The sequence below is a fragment of the Medicago truncatula genome, chromosome 4, assembly GCF_003473485.1.
Source record: "Medicago truncatula cultivar Jemalong A17 chromosome 4, MtrunA17r5.0-ANR, whole genome shotgun sequence".
Lineage (NCBI taxonomy): Eukaryota > Viridiplantae > Streptophyta > Magnoliopsida > Fabales > Fabaceae > Medicago > Medicago truncatula.
Genome location: NC_053045.1, coordinates 16,192,462 through 16,208,739, shown reverse-complemented (window position 1 = coordinate 16,208,739; position 16,278 = coordinate 16,192,462). Strand labels below are relative to the sequence as shown.

The following is a 16,278-nucleotide window of genomic DNA, read 5'->3' as shown; positions in this document are numbered from 1 at the left end:
CTTGCTAACTTACTTCCTTATATTTCTAAGTGGGTGAAAACTCATACTCCTTTATTGTTTAACTATCACGGGGCGGGAACAAGATGGGGAAAATTGATCTCCTTTGAAGATGAAGATCAAAATTTTAACCTCACTAAAAAACAAACATGTGCAGATTTTGTGGTGACTCAAAGGCAGGGTGACCTTAAACATGGGCGGGAGGAGCAGTCATCTAGGACATCTTTTTTATGGACATTAAAATTATTATGTTTATTTAGTAATTGGTAGTATATACATATATTTCTTTAACTCACTTTGATTAATTCTATTAAAAATATTTTTTTTATAAAACTTTATTTATGAATGGATCTTTAACAATAAAAAATGTAAGAAAAAATACGGTCAAATAATTAAAAAAGTAAAATTTTATTGATTAGCCCCATACACCAAAATACTTAGCACCAACAAACGTGTCTATTTATTATGTATCCTGCACACTTCCAATGTAGCTTGTTATGAAAGCCAGTCCAAGTTGACCCAATTGCAAATTGTGCATGCTTAGTCTCAAATTATGATAATCACAAAAGTTTCTTTTATGTAACTTTTTGCAAACTTTGATTTGAGCACTTTACACGCAAAACCAACATAATATGAGTTGGATTGTCACATACGTAAACATTTGATATTTAATATGAAGATAAGGAGGAATTCAACTTGTTAACATATCTTGTAGTGGAATACTACACAACAAGAAGTTGATCATATATAATGGAAATTTTATTCTAGAAAAAGTATCATATGATTCATGATAACATTTGACCGCCGACAAATTTAAAACCGGCTATTTTATTATGTGGGTGGAACACAAGTGTAGTACTCGCTATGTGTCGTGTTTAAGATGTTTATGCGTCGCAAATGATATTAGGTCCATTTAAAGAATTGACATCTTTTAATATATATATTAATATTGTATAATATATATCGGTCAAATCGAACATTAGACTAAATCTTTGAGACATAAGTATTTACCGTTTGTGTCATATGTTAATCTTTACATATTATCAACTCAATTAATCATCTTTTAAAGTTAATAGTCGTTTTAATCCTTAAATGTATAATGAATAACTACAATAGTCTTTCAATGTATCGAAATTTTAAAATAATCTTTGATGGTACAATTTGTCAGTCAAAATCGTCTCCGACATTAAAATGTTTTGTTGATATTGTCATATTAGTTCTTCAATACACTTACTTATTATCATATCTGTCTTTGGAAGTATTTACTTACTTATCATTATTTTAATTTGCTATATAAAAAGAGTTATTGTGAATATTGAAGGATTATTTTAGGGTCAGAGAGTATTTAGACTAACAAAGTGTATAATCAGAAACTATTTTATAATTTTGATACATTAAGTGATTATTTTAAATATTCGTTACACATTCAAGAGATCAAAATGACTATTTTTTTTAACATGTGTGTATTATTCAAAACGAGTAAACTAAACTTATAATAAACTAAACTTATAATAAGACAGGAGTAAGTGGATTCCACTCATCTTTGCTGGTTTAAAGATCAAGTTCACATAAACTTTGAAGTCATCATCTATATATAAACAACTAAACTTTCAAACCTTTTTGTCTTTGAATTCTAGTTGATAACACACACACCCCACAAATTTTTATACAACTTCTTTGCATTGTTATTATCCATGGTAATAGTCTTAGGACACAAATTTGCAAAACTCTACAACAAGCTGGAGAATCACAACCACAACCACCACCATCATCATCATGATTCTCAGGAGTTATCAGCATCCTTGAAGGCTTTCCGAGCCGAAGTTTCGAATCTGGTTAACGAATTAGCATCAGATTCGAAACCTGGATCGGAAATCCTATCCTTATTTTGGATTAAAAAATGTCTTGGAATCTTACCCTTGATCAACAAGGCTTTTACAAAGTTTACTTTGGAGATAGATTATCCAATGAGTAAATGGGAGGTTGATTCCATTGAAGAGTATCTCAACTACAGTTTGTGTTTGTTAGAGCTTTTCAATTCAATTTCTTCTTCTCTTTCTCATCTTGAAAAAGCTAAGCTTTCTCTGATTCATAACTTGAAATTACTATTTGAGCATTCACAATCTTTACCTACAAGTCACCATCTCAAAGCAATTCAACCAAGTTGTTTGAAAACAAAATTTGAGTATGAGTTCTGTGAAAAAAGTCATAAGGTAAGGTTTTTAAAAGGTAAGGAATTGATTGTTAATGAAGCTGTGAATGAAATGAAGATAATTGGTTTCTGGGTTTGTGGAATCTTATTGTCTGGTTTGTGTAATGATGTTAAGCCATATATTGAGGTTAAGAAAATGGTAGATGGGTTTGATGGTTCTTCAATTTTCACACTTGATTCTAAAATCAGTGAAGGGTTAGATGAGAAAAAATTGATCTTGAAGGAGATAAAGGATGTAAATGATGCTGTTGATTATCTTCTTGTTGCTTCTGATGAAGTGAAAAATGATGCAGCTAAGGAATTGGAGATAAAAGTGAACAAGTTTGTGAAGGTATTTGATGCTGTTAAATCAGAGGTAGATGATCTTTTTTCTAAGGTAATGGTTCTGAGAACTGAGTTGATTGATCAGCTAAGGAAACAATGCTAGAAATTTGTTACTTGATTTTCCATGTGAAGATTCATAGGTTATAGGTTGCAATTTTATTTTAATTTTTGATGTTTTTGAAATTGTAGGATTATTGTTAAGTAGTTTGTTTTAAGGGGATTATTGTAAAGTCATGTAAATATCAAATACAAATGATTTCTTTGAACAATACAGTGTGTAGTATAGGCTAATGCAACCAGGTTTCTAACATCACTGATTAAAGTTAAAAGGAAAACACAAAAGTAAGATGAATGTGCAATAAATAAGCATAAGCATATTTTTCATGAAAAACTTAAACAAGGTTTATAATTCAAGATTTTTACAGCCCATTATCCCAAAATTTGGTATAACCATCAATCAGCACCTTGCAAAAACCCTCAAAGGAGAAGAGCCAAATTCTACACTTATAATTTGATTGTTACCTACAATCCTACATTTCTTCTATGGTCTAAACTGACACTGTGCACAACTACACCTGCACTACAATAGTCTCAAGTTCGACTTTTCCGTGTCGAAACACGGAAAACCTGAGCTGTATCAGAGTAAATCAATCTGATTCAATGAAATCATTCGAAAAGGTCTTTTTCTCAGGAGTCTTCTTCTTGTGATTAACATCAGAAGGTAACCTGCAAAACAAGCAGCAAATGAGACTACACAAAATTGGGATAGTAAACATAAAAAAGGAGGAAAACTTTTCCAATCTTGCCATGTCTGAGACTCTAGTAAAAGTTTTCACATGTAGTTAACAAATTAATCACATATAATAGAAAATGTTGAGAAAAAGAGGTTTAAAAAAAACGAAGAAAGGAAACTTGAACAATTAGAGCACAGTGTAGCACCGTTACTTCAGATTGAAGACGCATCCAATGTCTGACATGGTAAGTGTCGGACATAGACATATCACCGACATGTGTGGTTATATTCAATTTCTTTCATTTTCTTAAATAAGTATTACATGTAATTGTTGTGTCTCGTGCTTGTGTCAGTTTTTCATAAATTACAAGAAATTATTTTAAATTTCGGTTCCCGACTGCAATAGCAGCTACAATGTCAAGGATTTTGAGGTTTCCACAACCATAATTGCAATGCAATTGAGGTCACCTCAACAAAATTTGTTTGCAAATATAAAGAATCGAGACAAGACTGCAGCCGCTTTTTAAAACCTGCATATTTCATAGGAGTGTTCTATCCAAGATATTCAACGATATGATTTTGGGTGCAGCTTAGTTTATTGGTGATAGAAAAGAATAATACCCTAATTGCAATGTGGTGTCCGAATCAGCTTTCTCATCGGAGCAGTTTCTAGTCAAGCTGGGACACTTAACAACACCATTATCTACAAAGGAGTTCTTTCTTTCCACATGGTGAAACTGAAGATAAGATGGCATAACATGTTCTGTCATTGGAAACAAGCACCGAAGTTCTTCAATCTGCAGTAGAGATTGGCAAAACCACAAAGTTATTATGATTGATATAATATTATTCAAAATAGAAATACCAGAAGATTAAAATCGTATTAAGAATATCATTTGCCTGTCTTCGCAAAGTTTCATTCTCCAGCATAGCCTTCTGCTCCTGGAAAGAATAAATCAAACAATTATCAGAATGAGGATATTATCCCTTTCCCATGCTTCACAGAAGAGAGAAGACATTGGTGCTACGACAAATCTATTATTAATTTGATCGTATACGAGAAGAGAAAGGAAAGAGGTGAAAGAAATCGAAAAAGAAAAGGACAGAAGGATAAGAAAGAAATCGAAAGGGAAAGCAAAAAAACAGAAAAAACAAACAGAAGAAGATAACTGAAATAATTGAAAGAAAGAAGAAAAAACAAAAAAGAAAGCACAAAGAGAAGAAATCTGATAATGCTAAACCAGGTTCTCGAATCAAGAAACTCTATATATTAAATTGCATATAGAAATATCAAGAAAAATACATAGACTAGATTATCTTTCAGAATTTATAAGTCAATGCAATGTGCTTGACTTCTAATTGAGACAGAAATATTGCCTACCAAATCGGCTTATTCTCAAAGTTACTCATGATAAAATGATTTAATGTGATATAAGAGTTATACATTTTTTTACAATTATAAGAGTTACACCTATAACTAAGCCAATATCCACTCAAATGTTAACTACTACTGATTTCAACGTACCTGTATTCTAGACTGCTCCAGTTGTTCCATGAGTAATTCCTCCTGTAAGAACAAATGTCAAGGATTAAAGGTCTAGTATGTTTTTATGAGCAGAAACCACAAAACAACCTTATAGCAGGACTTAATTTTTGTGAGGTGCAGTGTTATCGACTGCAGATGGCAGACCATTTCGGAAAGCCTGGAATCCACCATTGGGCCGCCATCCTTTACAAATTGCCTATTGCGGTAGTCAAAAATTATGTCGCCGTGGCAGCCCATGGCTGATATTTGACAACGCTGGTGGGGTGGGGGAAGAAAGACGAAAAAATAGAAAACGGTTAAGATAAGGACCTTCCTCTCCTTCACGGATGATAGTCCCTCGTTAATTTGCTGCTCTAGATGTTGCAGTTCCTTTATTCCCAATCCAGCTAAGCCCTTTCCCAACAGCCGTCTATAGTCACAAAAAATGATCATAATTATAAGTCATCCTTATTGCGCAGTAATACAAATACAAATGGCACAAGAAGAAATGTAAAAGATTGAAAAAAGAAAACACGTACAATTGATTTGTTTCTAGCTTTGCAATTTCATCTTTAAGAATCTCCACCATCCTAGAATCTTCCTTCGGAAGTATCTAATGAAGAAAAGTTAGAACAATTGTTATGCAGGCAAGGCAAGTAATTTTAACTAGAATCAAACAGCATTGTGTTATCAATCATTTGTAACTATTACTGATGATTACCTCTGTTTTATATTCCACTGATGCACTCTCTGAAGAATCTGTGCATTTGTTGTATCTTGAGAGTGTTCGTTTCATACTGCAAGTATAACAAAAATTTGTGTGGTAAGCAAGAAATGGAACATAATTAAGCTTTGAAACACGCAGAAAAGGGAATTTGAAAAATAAATGTTGTGGATCATCTTGATTATCAGACTCCATACTTTTGAAAAAGCATAGCTTTGCAAATTCATGCTAGAGGGTAAAGCAAGTAAGTAATCTCAATCATTAATAAGAAAATCAATTGTTGATATTTCAATACATTTATAATATGTGATCCATATGCACATGATGCCAATGGTTTATTTTATTGTCAACGATTTATGTTACCCTTTAAGGTCAATTGATCCGTTTATCGTGTGTTTGGTTTCGTGGTAAACGGTTCACTTTACTGTTGAAGGCCAAACGATCTGTTTATCACGTGTTTGGTTTCACAGTCAACGGTTCACTTTAACATTTAAGGTCAAATGATCGCTTTATAATTTATAGCATGTTTGGTTGGTTTGACATTGCAGCTCCCATTCTTGCGCCCCCTACGATTTCGTGAAGCTATAAATCCTAGATTCATTCCATCGCCGAAACAAACAGACACTTTTGAAGGCCAAACGATCCATTATCACGTGTTTGGTTCCACAGTCAATGGTTCACTTTACCATTGAAGGCTAAATGATCGCTTTATAGCATGTTTGGTTTGACATTGCAGCTCCCATTCTCGCCCCACGATTTTGTGAAGCTAGAAATCCTAGATTCAGTCGATTGCGGAAACTAACAGAAACATAAAAGAAACAAATGCATTGCTATGTTCTAAGAAAATTCAGTTGGCATAATAAAAAATGAGCCTTCAACAAAATCAACATTTTAGTAATTCAACATGAATGAACAGGTAGAATCAATAGAAAAACTTTTATACAAAACCTAAAATCACAAAACACAGTCTCTCAATAAAATGCGAAATTGTTTTTTTTTTCTAAATTAACCTAAAATATAACAAAATCAGAATTCCATTGCACAACCAAAAAAATTCAATCTTTTTACATGCAACAATAAAAAAAAAAAACAAGAAAAACAAAAAACATATATTTGACATGACATCCCTTATGAAACATCCACAACAAAAAAAACACAAACACCTATAAAAAAAAAAACATAAAACATATATTTAACAACCTTATGAAACAAAAACATTAAAAAAAAAAAAAAACAAAACCTAACAAACATAACATGCAAAGAAATGAAAAAACAAAAAAACATACCCAGAACTGGAAAACTCAAAAAGTTTCCCTGTGTTTGAAAAAATGATAACAGCAACCTCAGCATCACAAAGAATAGCTAGCTCCTGAGCTTTCTTCAACAACCCACTTCTTCTCTTTGAAAATGTAACTTGTCTGCTATTAGCATTTTCAATTCTTTTTATCTCGATTTTGCCCCTACCCATTTTTCAAAACCCAAATGAAAAATGATAACAAGAGAGAAAAGTAAGGAAAACCCAGTTGAAAAAATGAGATTTTGATGAAGAAAAAGGTATAAAAGAGGTTCCTTTTTTGTCTCAACTACTGAAATAGAAGTGACCCTTTTGGGTTATTATGCATTTGGACTAGTTAGGAAAAAGGGTTAGAAATTAGAAATAATTAGCGGAGAAGATAAAGGGGTTAAAGAGAGAGAAAGAGAAAAGAGAGCGTTTTTTTTCCACAAATGGCGAATGCTTGAAACGGCAACTTTGCATGGCTCTGTATCTTTTATAGAGTTTATGCATGACTCCTTCCTTTTATTTACTTTTTTATTATTATATTTTCTTATTGGTGGATTTAGACCGGTTTGGATCGTTTTTGAGGGAAAAAAACATCATTTAATCAAAAACGATTATTCGGTTTAGTTTGAATGACTATATTAAAAAAAATCCGATTTGATCCAATTTAAATATATACGATTTAATTTGGATGAATTTAAACTGCAACATTGTTAACTCATTTATGAGAAAAAGAAATAAAATTTGATAAAATATTTTTTCATTTAAAAATCAACATTAAACTCTGATTCTTTCAAACATTTTAGTTCATTATTTGATAAAATTTTATTTATTTTGTTTGCTACATTTAGAGTGAGATTCATTGTAATTGGGCCTCTTGAGTGGGTCCCATACTTTTTCTTTTCTTTTATTGCGGTTTGTTGTTTTGTTTTATTGGAAATGATAAATAAATAAAATAAGAAATTGCTAACAAATGCACTTAATATTATATAGAAAAGAATTATAAATTATTTATAAAATTATTCTTCATTTATGATATGAGAAAGGTTTTGCTTGCATCTGAACAGGGTGTATCGCTAATTGTGGTTTTAATGAAGACAGAGATCATTTACTTCTCACATGCGGTTTTTTCGGCGGTGTGTGGCATATCATTGCGGCTTGGCTTGGTTACTCAACGGCTTTCCATTGTCACTTTTTTGAACATTTTCATCATTTTAGTGGTCTGCGTGGCTTCTCTAAGAAATCGATTGAGTCCATGCAGATTATTTGGTTTGCGGTATCTTGGACAATTTGGAAAGAACGGAATAACAAAATTTTCAAAGGAAAGGAGGATAACTTGCTAACGCTAGGTGAAAGGGCAAAGCTTTAATCTTTTTGGTGGCTGAAATCGAAATACACTAATTTTGATTTTGACTATCAAGAATGGCGGCGGAGTCCTCTAACTTGCTTAAACATTATTTCTAGCTTGTTGTTTCTTTGTTTCACTTTGTTTCTGCGCCTTATTGGCTTGTACATGATTGTTTTGTGTACCCTTTGTGCCTAGGCGTTTTGGCACATCTTGTGCTTTAACGTCTAGGTTTGTTTAATATATATTCCATTTTGGCTTTTTCAAAAAAAAATAAAAAATTGAAAGAAGAGCGAACTAAATGTAATATTAATGTTTCATCGGTGGTGTAAAGTGACTTATATTTTAAAATAGATTTTTTTTCTAAAATAACTTATAATTTGGTACTGAAAGAGTAGTAATAATGTTTTGGAAATTGTATGATCAATTTTTTCAAAGTCTAAAAATGTTTTTTCAACAAATTTTTTTCTTTTTTTGTTCGTTACTAAGTACTTTTATGACATTTGTTAATATGACAAAAAATCGCAAACTAATGTGTTAAGATTGTTGTTTAAAAATTTCAATTCAAAAGTTAAGTATCATTTCAATTTCCAATACATTAATGACACAAGTTTCTATAAAAATTTATTTGTACTTTCATTTTATGATAAGTGCTTTTTAATTTTATTTTTTTGTTAAAACGACACTCATTTTAAAATAGAAAATGTACATCTCCGTTAATATCACCAATCTTTGAAATTTATGCATTTACATTTACTTAGTTCAAACAAAAGTAACAGACACGTCCATTATTTTTGAGAAATTGAGAGAATCTTTTTCTAAGTTTTTTTGTTAAAATAAAATAAAATTTAAACTTAAGAAAAAATTGTGAAAGAAGACCGATTGAAATTGACACAAAAGAAAATCAAACACAAGATTTCGAAAGGAACATATTTCATAATCCCAAGTTAAAACCACCGAATTAATGATATTTCTAAACTTTTTTTAAATGATTACTTCTATATTCATTTTCTTAAGATGTATTTATAGAACTCTTGTTAGCATCTGTATTATCACCCTCTTCTTGATTAAAGACCTTTTCTACGTTTAAGATAACTAATACAAATAAAAAGTTACAAAAACATTTTTTTATTATTGTTTTACTTTATAAGAGCATTACTACCTTAAGATCTTATTTATAAAAAAATAAATTTACTTTTAAAATCTATAAAGTAATTGATTTATATGATCTATATTCTAAACTATATTAAAATATCTTATTAAAGAGGTCTTAGATAATAGAGAAATGATATTTGTACAACCATTTTCTGACAACTTTTGAATAACTTTCTCTCTCATACTCACATTATATTCTTACTCTCTCTCTTCCTTTTTCTCTCTCCATTGTTTTTGACCAATAAAAAAAGAGAAAAAGAAAATTGTAAAAAATATTGTACCAAATAATTGTTCAAATATCATTGCTCTGGTAATAACCAGCAATTAGACTCTTAATCTGATTTGATCAGATTATTTCTGCATATGACACCTACTTTTAGTAATAGCCTGTTACCTAATTTGTAGAAGGACAGTAGTAGCGTTATGAATACTTTTCTTTTTTGGGGACTATAAGGTTGATAAAAGTTTCCTTAATATTCATTTTTTCCTTTATTAGTATTAAGGTTGAAAATAGTGGGACCCATTGGAATCAGTTCCTACTTTCCTCTCCTTTGCCACATCGAATACTCCGTCCCTTCTGTTTTGTTTTGCCATATTAAACTAATAAAAAACAAAATATAATATATAAAAATAGAAATAAAGTAATTAAAAGCAATGCCATATTTAGAGAGAGTCATTGAATAGGGGACTAGTCTTATTTGTTTATAGGATATGGGTTGGATGGTCTTTATCAAAAAAAAAAAAAATCAAATTTTAAGTTTCTAAATTTGGTGAGATATGCCAAAAGTGAAGTAAATGAAATTAAGGAAGGAAGGAAAGACAGTTACTTTCTATGTTTGTCATTTTGTGTTCTGTTTTGAAATGCAGAAGGCATGGTTCTATCACTTTCTTTCAACTTTAAATAATCGATGACTACGATGTTATTTGGAATTATCTACTATTCTACTCTTCTTTTCCCAAAAAAAGAAATACTAGCTAATTTTCATGAGCTACATAGAGTGTATCATTATTCATTACATAACCTTTAAGGGGGAAGAGAACATATAAGTTTAATTACTTCAAATTAAACAAATAAAGAAATATAGGTATCTAATTAACTTATTTAAATATTAGAATATCTTATTAAAGAGGTCCTATGATGTATTGGGACTAATTGAGAGCATGGAGTGGGTCAAATTGGATGCACTTTAGGCATCTAGAATGGTCAATTTAGGATTAGTCTATGCTAAGAGTTTCAACAATGTGATTGGTTTTGGTGCTATGTTGATAGTAATGAAAGTTTTGGCACTTTTCTTTGAATTTTCTAAAGTGGTGGTCAATTTATTTTACTAATGTAAGTGAGAATTATCAATCATTTCTTAATAACTTATTGAAAAGAAAAATAGACTAAGTTATTTTAGGGGATAAACTATGAGTTTATCAAAATAACTCTTTCCAATCAAAAAAGAAATAACTCTTCAAGTTTTTTAGGTTATATCCAGTTTTTATTTTAAAGAATGTATATAATAAAACAAGCATGTTTTGTCGAAAAGAAGAACTTGATGAATCTGTATCAATTTAATTAAATCTTTCTAAGTTTTCTATTTCAATAGAGCTTTCGAATTTCATTAAAAGGGAAAGGGAAAGACCAATTTTTTGTTTTAAACAGATGGGAAGGAGCAATTTTTTATATTCCAAAATGTTTTGATAACATTGATGTATTTGCAATATAAATATATAGAAAGAACAATTCCTATCGTGCAAAGAAAAAGGAAAAATTTATATAGGGTGTGTTTGGTTTGCAAAACAGCAAGTACTGGACATAACAGTAATTGAGTCTAGAAGTTATTAAGATGAGTTTATATTATATTTATATGATATATGTGTGATTTAAGAGGTTTATATGATTGAGGTGATTTTATGTGATTTATGAGGAGTTGTGACTTATTTTATTGTTTAATAAAATAAGATTTGAAAATAAAATAAATATTGAGTTCATGGGTTGTTTTGAGATTTTAGAGAGTTTTGGGGGAGAAAGAGAAATAAGATAAGATAGATGGAGGAGATATAAATAGGAAGACCTAGTTAGGAAAACATTTGTACGTACGATCGTTTTTGGAAAAGAGGAGGAAAAGCCAAGAGAAGAGAAAGAGGACCTTAGAGGCTGCGATATCAATTTCTAAGGTAAGGGTGAGACTAACTTACAATTCTATTAATCTATATAATTCTGATGATCATATTTAGCAAGTGTAGGATTGAATTGGAGAAGTCGGAGAATTAGGGTTAATAATAGAATTTGATGATTAAACGGCGAAAAGTTGTTAGATTGATGTAGAAACTGTTCCTAGACCTTAGATAATGTGTAGGTTGAATTTTGGAATCAAAGTTAGGCTTAAAACCATGATAATTAGTGATTTTTATGAAAAACTGCACTTCTTCCCGTAGCGACATTCATCGCTCGCCCCCCAAGCTATGATCCTCGCCACGGCGAGTGATGAACTTCATCGCTCGCCACGCGAGCAACCTTTTCCCCGCCTCGCGAGTTGCACGTCGCAGCTCGCCATAGCGAGCAGATGAACTCGCCTAGCGAGCTTGACCAGAGAGCTTGCAAGATTTCGTGATTTTGACTTTTGAGTTGATCCTTAAATGCTTTTGAGTGCCTGAATTTGTCTAATAATGATTAGGAATGAATGTAGGATGAGATTGAACCTGGAAAGATTGTAGAATGAACTTTTGGGAATCTGACATGAACTCGCCACGGCGAGCAGAGGCTCTCGCCTCGCGAGTGACCCAGAAATAGAGTGCCTTGTTAGGTTTTGCGACCTTTGTTGCACGAGTCGTTAAGGGTTGAACCTTGGGGTAGTATTGAGACTTAATGATGACGTTAATTATAATCTGTGAAGCTGTTTAAGATGTGTTGATGTTGATTATGATGTGATATAATGTTATACACATTACTTGAATTATGAATGTATACTTGAGATGTTGTTGACTTGATTTGATATTATTATGTCATGTTGTTTTGTATACTGCCTATGTTGTTGTGTTATTTAACTAAGCTGCATGAGTCGGTCTAAGTTGACGAAGATGATGAAGTTCAAAATTATTGGATTATATAAGAGGTTGTCGATTTAAGATGTTTAAGAGGTCGAGTCCATGCATTAGCATTTCATTGTTGGGGGCTTGATGCCCTGGAGCCTTGTACTCAACACGATGGAGCTTTAGCTAAAATTGCGATGGGGGCTTGATGCCCTGGAAGTATATTAATACTCAAATAACAATGGGGGATTGATGCCCTGGATTGGTACCACATGCATATAAGATGTCTAAGTTGCATAGTCACATTGTCGAGTCAAAGATGATAAGTTGCCAAGATGTTGAGCTGTGTTCCACTTATGAACTATTAATGAAGTGATATGTGATATATTATTATCCATGATGTTATTATGATGTTTCCAAGTTGTTAAGTATAATTGTTGAATTATATGTTTAACATTATTGTTTTGTGAAATCTCACCCCTTCTGCTTGGAAATGTTGCTCTTCGTATGAGTAACTTGCAGGTGATCAAGTTTAGGTTGCTGGTGTTGCTGTCGTGAGTGATTTATTCCTCACTGAGTCTTAGGTTGCTCTGATACGTAACGGGAGGGGGATCTTTAGTGGCTATTTCTCTTTCCTTTGCGTATATGCTATGATTATGTTGCTTAACTGAACTTATGAGATGGTTTTTATGAGGCCTGCGTGCCAAGACTTATTTACGTTGAAGAATTTAATCCGCTGCTATAATTTTGATGATTTATGTGAAGGATAAATTGTTATTTATCTATTTTTTATTTTTAAGAAGTGTGATATCCCGTTTATGTGATGTTTTACTCTGATAATATGTTTGAAATTTTTAAGTTGGGAAAACGGGGTGTTATAGTGACTTGATTTCCCATCTTCACCATACCAAAATCTCCTTTTTGATATGATGAGAAGAATTCTTCATGAGGGTTTACATGAAAGGATGCTCCTGAGTCTATTATCCAAATGCAGTCATCAGATGCTACATTTAGATAGTTCTCCTCTTCAACAAGAAAGAAATTCTCGTTAGTTGCTACGACTGCTGTCGTGGTTCCATCTTCTTTATTCTTCTTTGGGTTTATCAGATCTGGATGGACTGTTCCAGTCTGTTGATCTCTCTTCAAGAATCTGCACTCAGGTCTTTTGTGACCCGGTTTGCCACAATAATAACAACTTGGTCTTGTGCGGGACTTGGATCGAGCTTGTGATCTCCCACGACCACCTCTTTCACGATTCTTACTCCTTCCTCTATTATCAACTATATTTGCTTCGAACTGGTTGTTGAAGCCTCTTTCCCTCCGTCTTGATTCTTCACTTAGTAAGGAATCTGTAACAGAATCCATGACAAGTTTCCCATCTGGAGCAGAGTTACTGAGAGTGACGACTAGAGTGTCCCAACTCTCAGGTAGAGAACTTAGGAGTAGAAGAGTTTGCAACTCATCATCTATCTTCATGTCAGCCTTCGTTAGTTGATTCACAATACCTTTGAAGGTATTCAAATGCTCGATCATGTTTTGGCTATTTGAGCACTCCAATTTCACTAGTCGTCTGACAAGGTGGGCTTTGTTCCTTGGCGTCTTCTTTTGAATCAAGGATTCATGTTTTGTCCATAACTCATACGCATTGGTATAAGTTGACACATGCTCGAACAGACTTCTGTCGATGTATTTTCTGATCATGGCTACTGCCTTCCGGTTTTGAAGCTCCCACTCTGTATCGGTCTTCTTCTCAGGTTTATCCTTTCGGGTGATTGGCTCATGAAAGTCTTTGCAATACAAGTGGTCTGCCATCATCGGCTTCCAATATGAGTAGTTGTCAGCAGTTAGCTTGAACATATCACCATCATGGCTGAGTGAACCCTCCATCTTGAGTTACACAAGAAATATTTTCTTTAACCAACTGCCTAATATCGTATACTAGAAAAAATATGAGTTCGTGAATAGTGCACCAGAAAAGTTCCCAGGTAAGAGAGGTGGGTCAATAGACACGCTTAAATACCAAGTATTTCCTTGCCAGAACTCCTAGACATGCAATATATCACTATCCCAATTTATTTCTAGCGACAAGAAATTTCTTTTCTGATGTGGAAGATCAAACAATGTTGCAGCCGCAGAGCATACTAAGAATTATCTTGCAGATACGACACCTCACAGTCCCAGAGCAACGAGTGCTCTGATACCACTGTTGGAAAATGCCTGCATAATTTTCCTCCTCCGTGAACTCAAAATAGGCACTAGCAGAAACGTGAAATATAAGCGTAATGACACAAAGAATTTTAGCGTGAAAAACCTTCTCAATATGAGAAATGGAAGAAACCACGGGATCCTTGGGCCTCTTAAAACTTCCACTATAATGATAATGGGAATACAACAATTTCACCCTTAGGTGTATCTGACTACAATATATCTCTCAATTTGTAAGGAACACTCTCACAAATTGGCTCACTATTTCTCTCACAAGAAAACTCTCTATGAGGATGACTTTTCTCTTGAGCAAGGCTCTCTTTCTCTCTTGCTCTTTGTTGTTCTTCTCTTGTGGTGTGTTGTGAATGCTTGCTCATGGTCCTATTTATAGGAGAAGCAAGCCAAAGTTGTCTTACATGCATGAAGACATTTGTCATTTGCCTTTCATGCAAACACCAAGTGTCCCTTGCAATGCATGCACCACACCAAGTGTCCCTTGCATGCACCACAACATATGTCACTCATACACTACACCATGTGTACACCATGCATCTTGCTACTTGTCATCACATGCAACCTTCCATTTTGTCAAATGTATGTTGGACATGTGGCAATGGCTGGACCCCACAAGTTCTTCTACCAAGATTTGAACTCATTCAAATCTTCTGGATGGAGCAGATTCTTGTTATGTTCCTCATGATCGATGCTTATGGCAGTTGAATCTTCTCCTTTAATTGTTTTCTCCCCTTCTACTATGGACTAATTTTCTCGCTTTTTCTAGTCGATTCCTGAGTTGAGACATTAAGAGTTATAACTTTGTATTGTAGTTGATGTTCAGTATTGATTCCCATGCATTGCAGATCATGCTCCCTTTATTCTGAGATATTAAATATATGTTGTTTCTATCAGTGTATCATATCTATATCAATGTTATGTATCACCTTGCTTAGATCTGAAAGATTATTTGCAGGTCATAGTTCATTTCTCTTCTTATTGGTGTATGCCTTCGAACGAATCCTTTCTTTGAAGAAGAATTATATTGGCATCCCCCATCAAGATGTCGTCTTCCAATGCCATAAGCCCTTGTTTTGAAGTTACGAACCGTCTTTCCAGTAAGTACGTCGATTTTTAAAGTTACTGTGCACTAGTTTTTGACATATGGTTTCAGTTTAGCTTCAACCTAGGATTTCAGTTCTCACTTGTTACATTGTACTGATATCTAATTAGGGATGCATCATTTTGCTTCTCAGGAAGCTAAGGTTGCTTACACCGGGGAGAACCATCTGCGCCGAGAAAGTGAAAAATGGGAAAATGTTGCTTCCTCGTTATAGTGATCATGTCAGTTTATGACCTTTGTTTTCCAATTAACTTTGGTTGGCTCAGATCAACATAAACATAGCTTGGCATAGCTGAGAAATGAAGGCTTTACCTTACTAGTAGAAAATAAAGGATTATCTAATGATGATTGATGATAATGGTAGTAGTAACAATAATATTTGATAGAGCCATGAAACAAAATGTCAATATTGTACTATGTCTCTTCATTGATTATATACCACAGCACCCACACAACAAAGTGTTGCTTCTCATTCTTCTCTACTCTACTAGTTCAAATACTTAGTATGAAGGACTATGATGTGTATAGTAAAAGCTCTGAAGGAGGAGCTTGACCATAATCAATTGTTGCTACGTTTAGGTCTTGTAACCGTACTTCCGTTAGTTAAGTTGGTCCCTTCCATTAATTTTTAACTTCAAATGTCG

At 33.0% G+C, this 16,278-nt stretch overlaps 2 protein-coding genes and 1 long non-coding RNA gene across 3 annotated transcripts; 2 read left to right on the top strand and 1 right to left on the bottom strand.

Moving 5' to 3' along the window:
* Positions 1-1,536: 1,536 nt before the first annotated feature.
* LOC25479426 (UPF0496 protein 4) lies at positions 1,537-2,802 on the top strand. Its single transcript, XM_013588191.3, has one exon. The coding sequence runs from the start codon at positions 1,692-1,694 to the stop codon at positions 2,634-2,636; it is 945 nt and encodes a 314-aa protein (XP_013443645.1). The 5' UTR covers positions 1,537-1,691; the 3' UTR covers positions 2,637-2,802.
* An 85-nt stretch (positions 2,803-2,887) lies between these two features.
* Positions 2,888-7,258, bottom strand: LOC25479427 (agamous-like MADS-box protein AGL15). The gene is made up of 8 exons (XM_013588192.3): positions 6,802-7,258; positions 5,513-5,588; positions 5,331-5,404; positions 5,122-5,221; positions 4,792-4,833; positions 4,167-4,208; positions 3,888-4,063; positions 2,888-3,259 (listed from the first exon to the last, which is right to left on the bottom strand). Exons 1-8 carry the CDS (start codon positions 6,981-6,983, stop codon positions 3,181-3,183), a joined length of 771 nt encoding a protein of 256 aa, XP_013443646.1. The 5' UTR covers positions 6,984-7,258; the 3' UTR covers positions 2,888-3,180.
* Positions 7,259-15,145: 7,887 nt separating this feature from the next.
* LOC120580266 (uncharacterized) lies at positions 15,146-16,222 on the top strand. The gene is made up of 2 exons (XR_005645964.1): positions 15,146-15,629; positions 15,768-16,222. It is a non-coding gene; the product is annotated as an uncharacterized lncRNA (long non-coding RNA).
* The last annotated feature ends 56 nt before the right edge of the window (positions 16,223-16,278 follow it).

What these genes read in the sequence shown, in the direction of transcription:
- LOC25479427 (XM_013588192.3), bottom strand. Translation starts at nt 6,983, where the DNA reads ATGGGTAGGGGCAAAATCGAGATAAAAAGAATTGAAAATGCTAATAGC. An exon ending in TTTGAGTTTTCCAGTTCTGG is followed by an intron (nt 5,589 to 6,801) that starts GTATGTTTTTTT and finishes TTATACTTGCAG; the next exon opens with TATGAAACGAACACTCTCAA. An exon ending in GACACCACATTGCAATTAGG is followed by an intron (nt 3,260 to 3,887) that starts GTATTATTCTTT and finishes CTTGTTTTGCAG; the next exon opens with GTTACCTTCTGATGTTAATC.
- LOC25479426 (XM_013588191.3), top strand. Translation starts at nt 1,692, where the DNA reads ATGGTAATAGTCTTAGGACACAAATTTGCAAAACTCTACAACAAGCTG.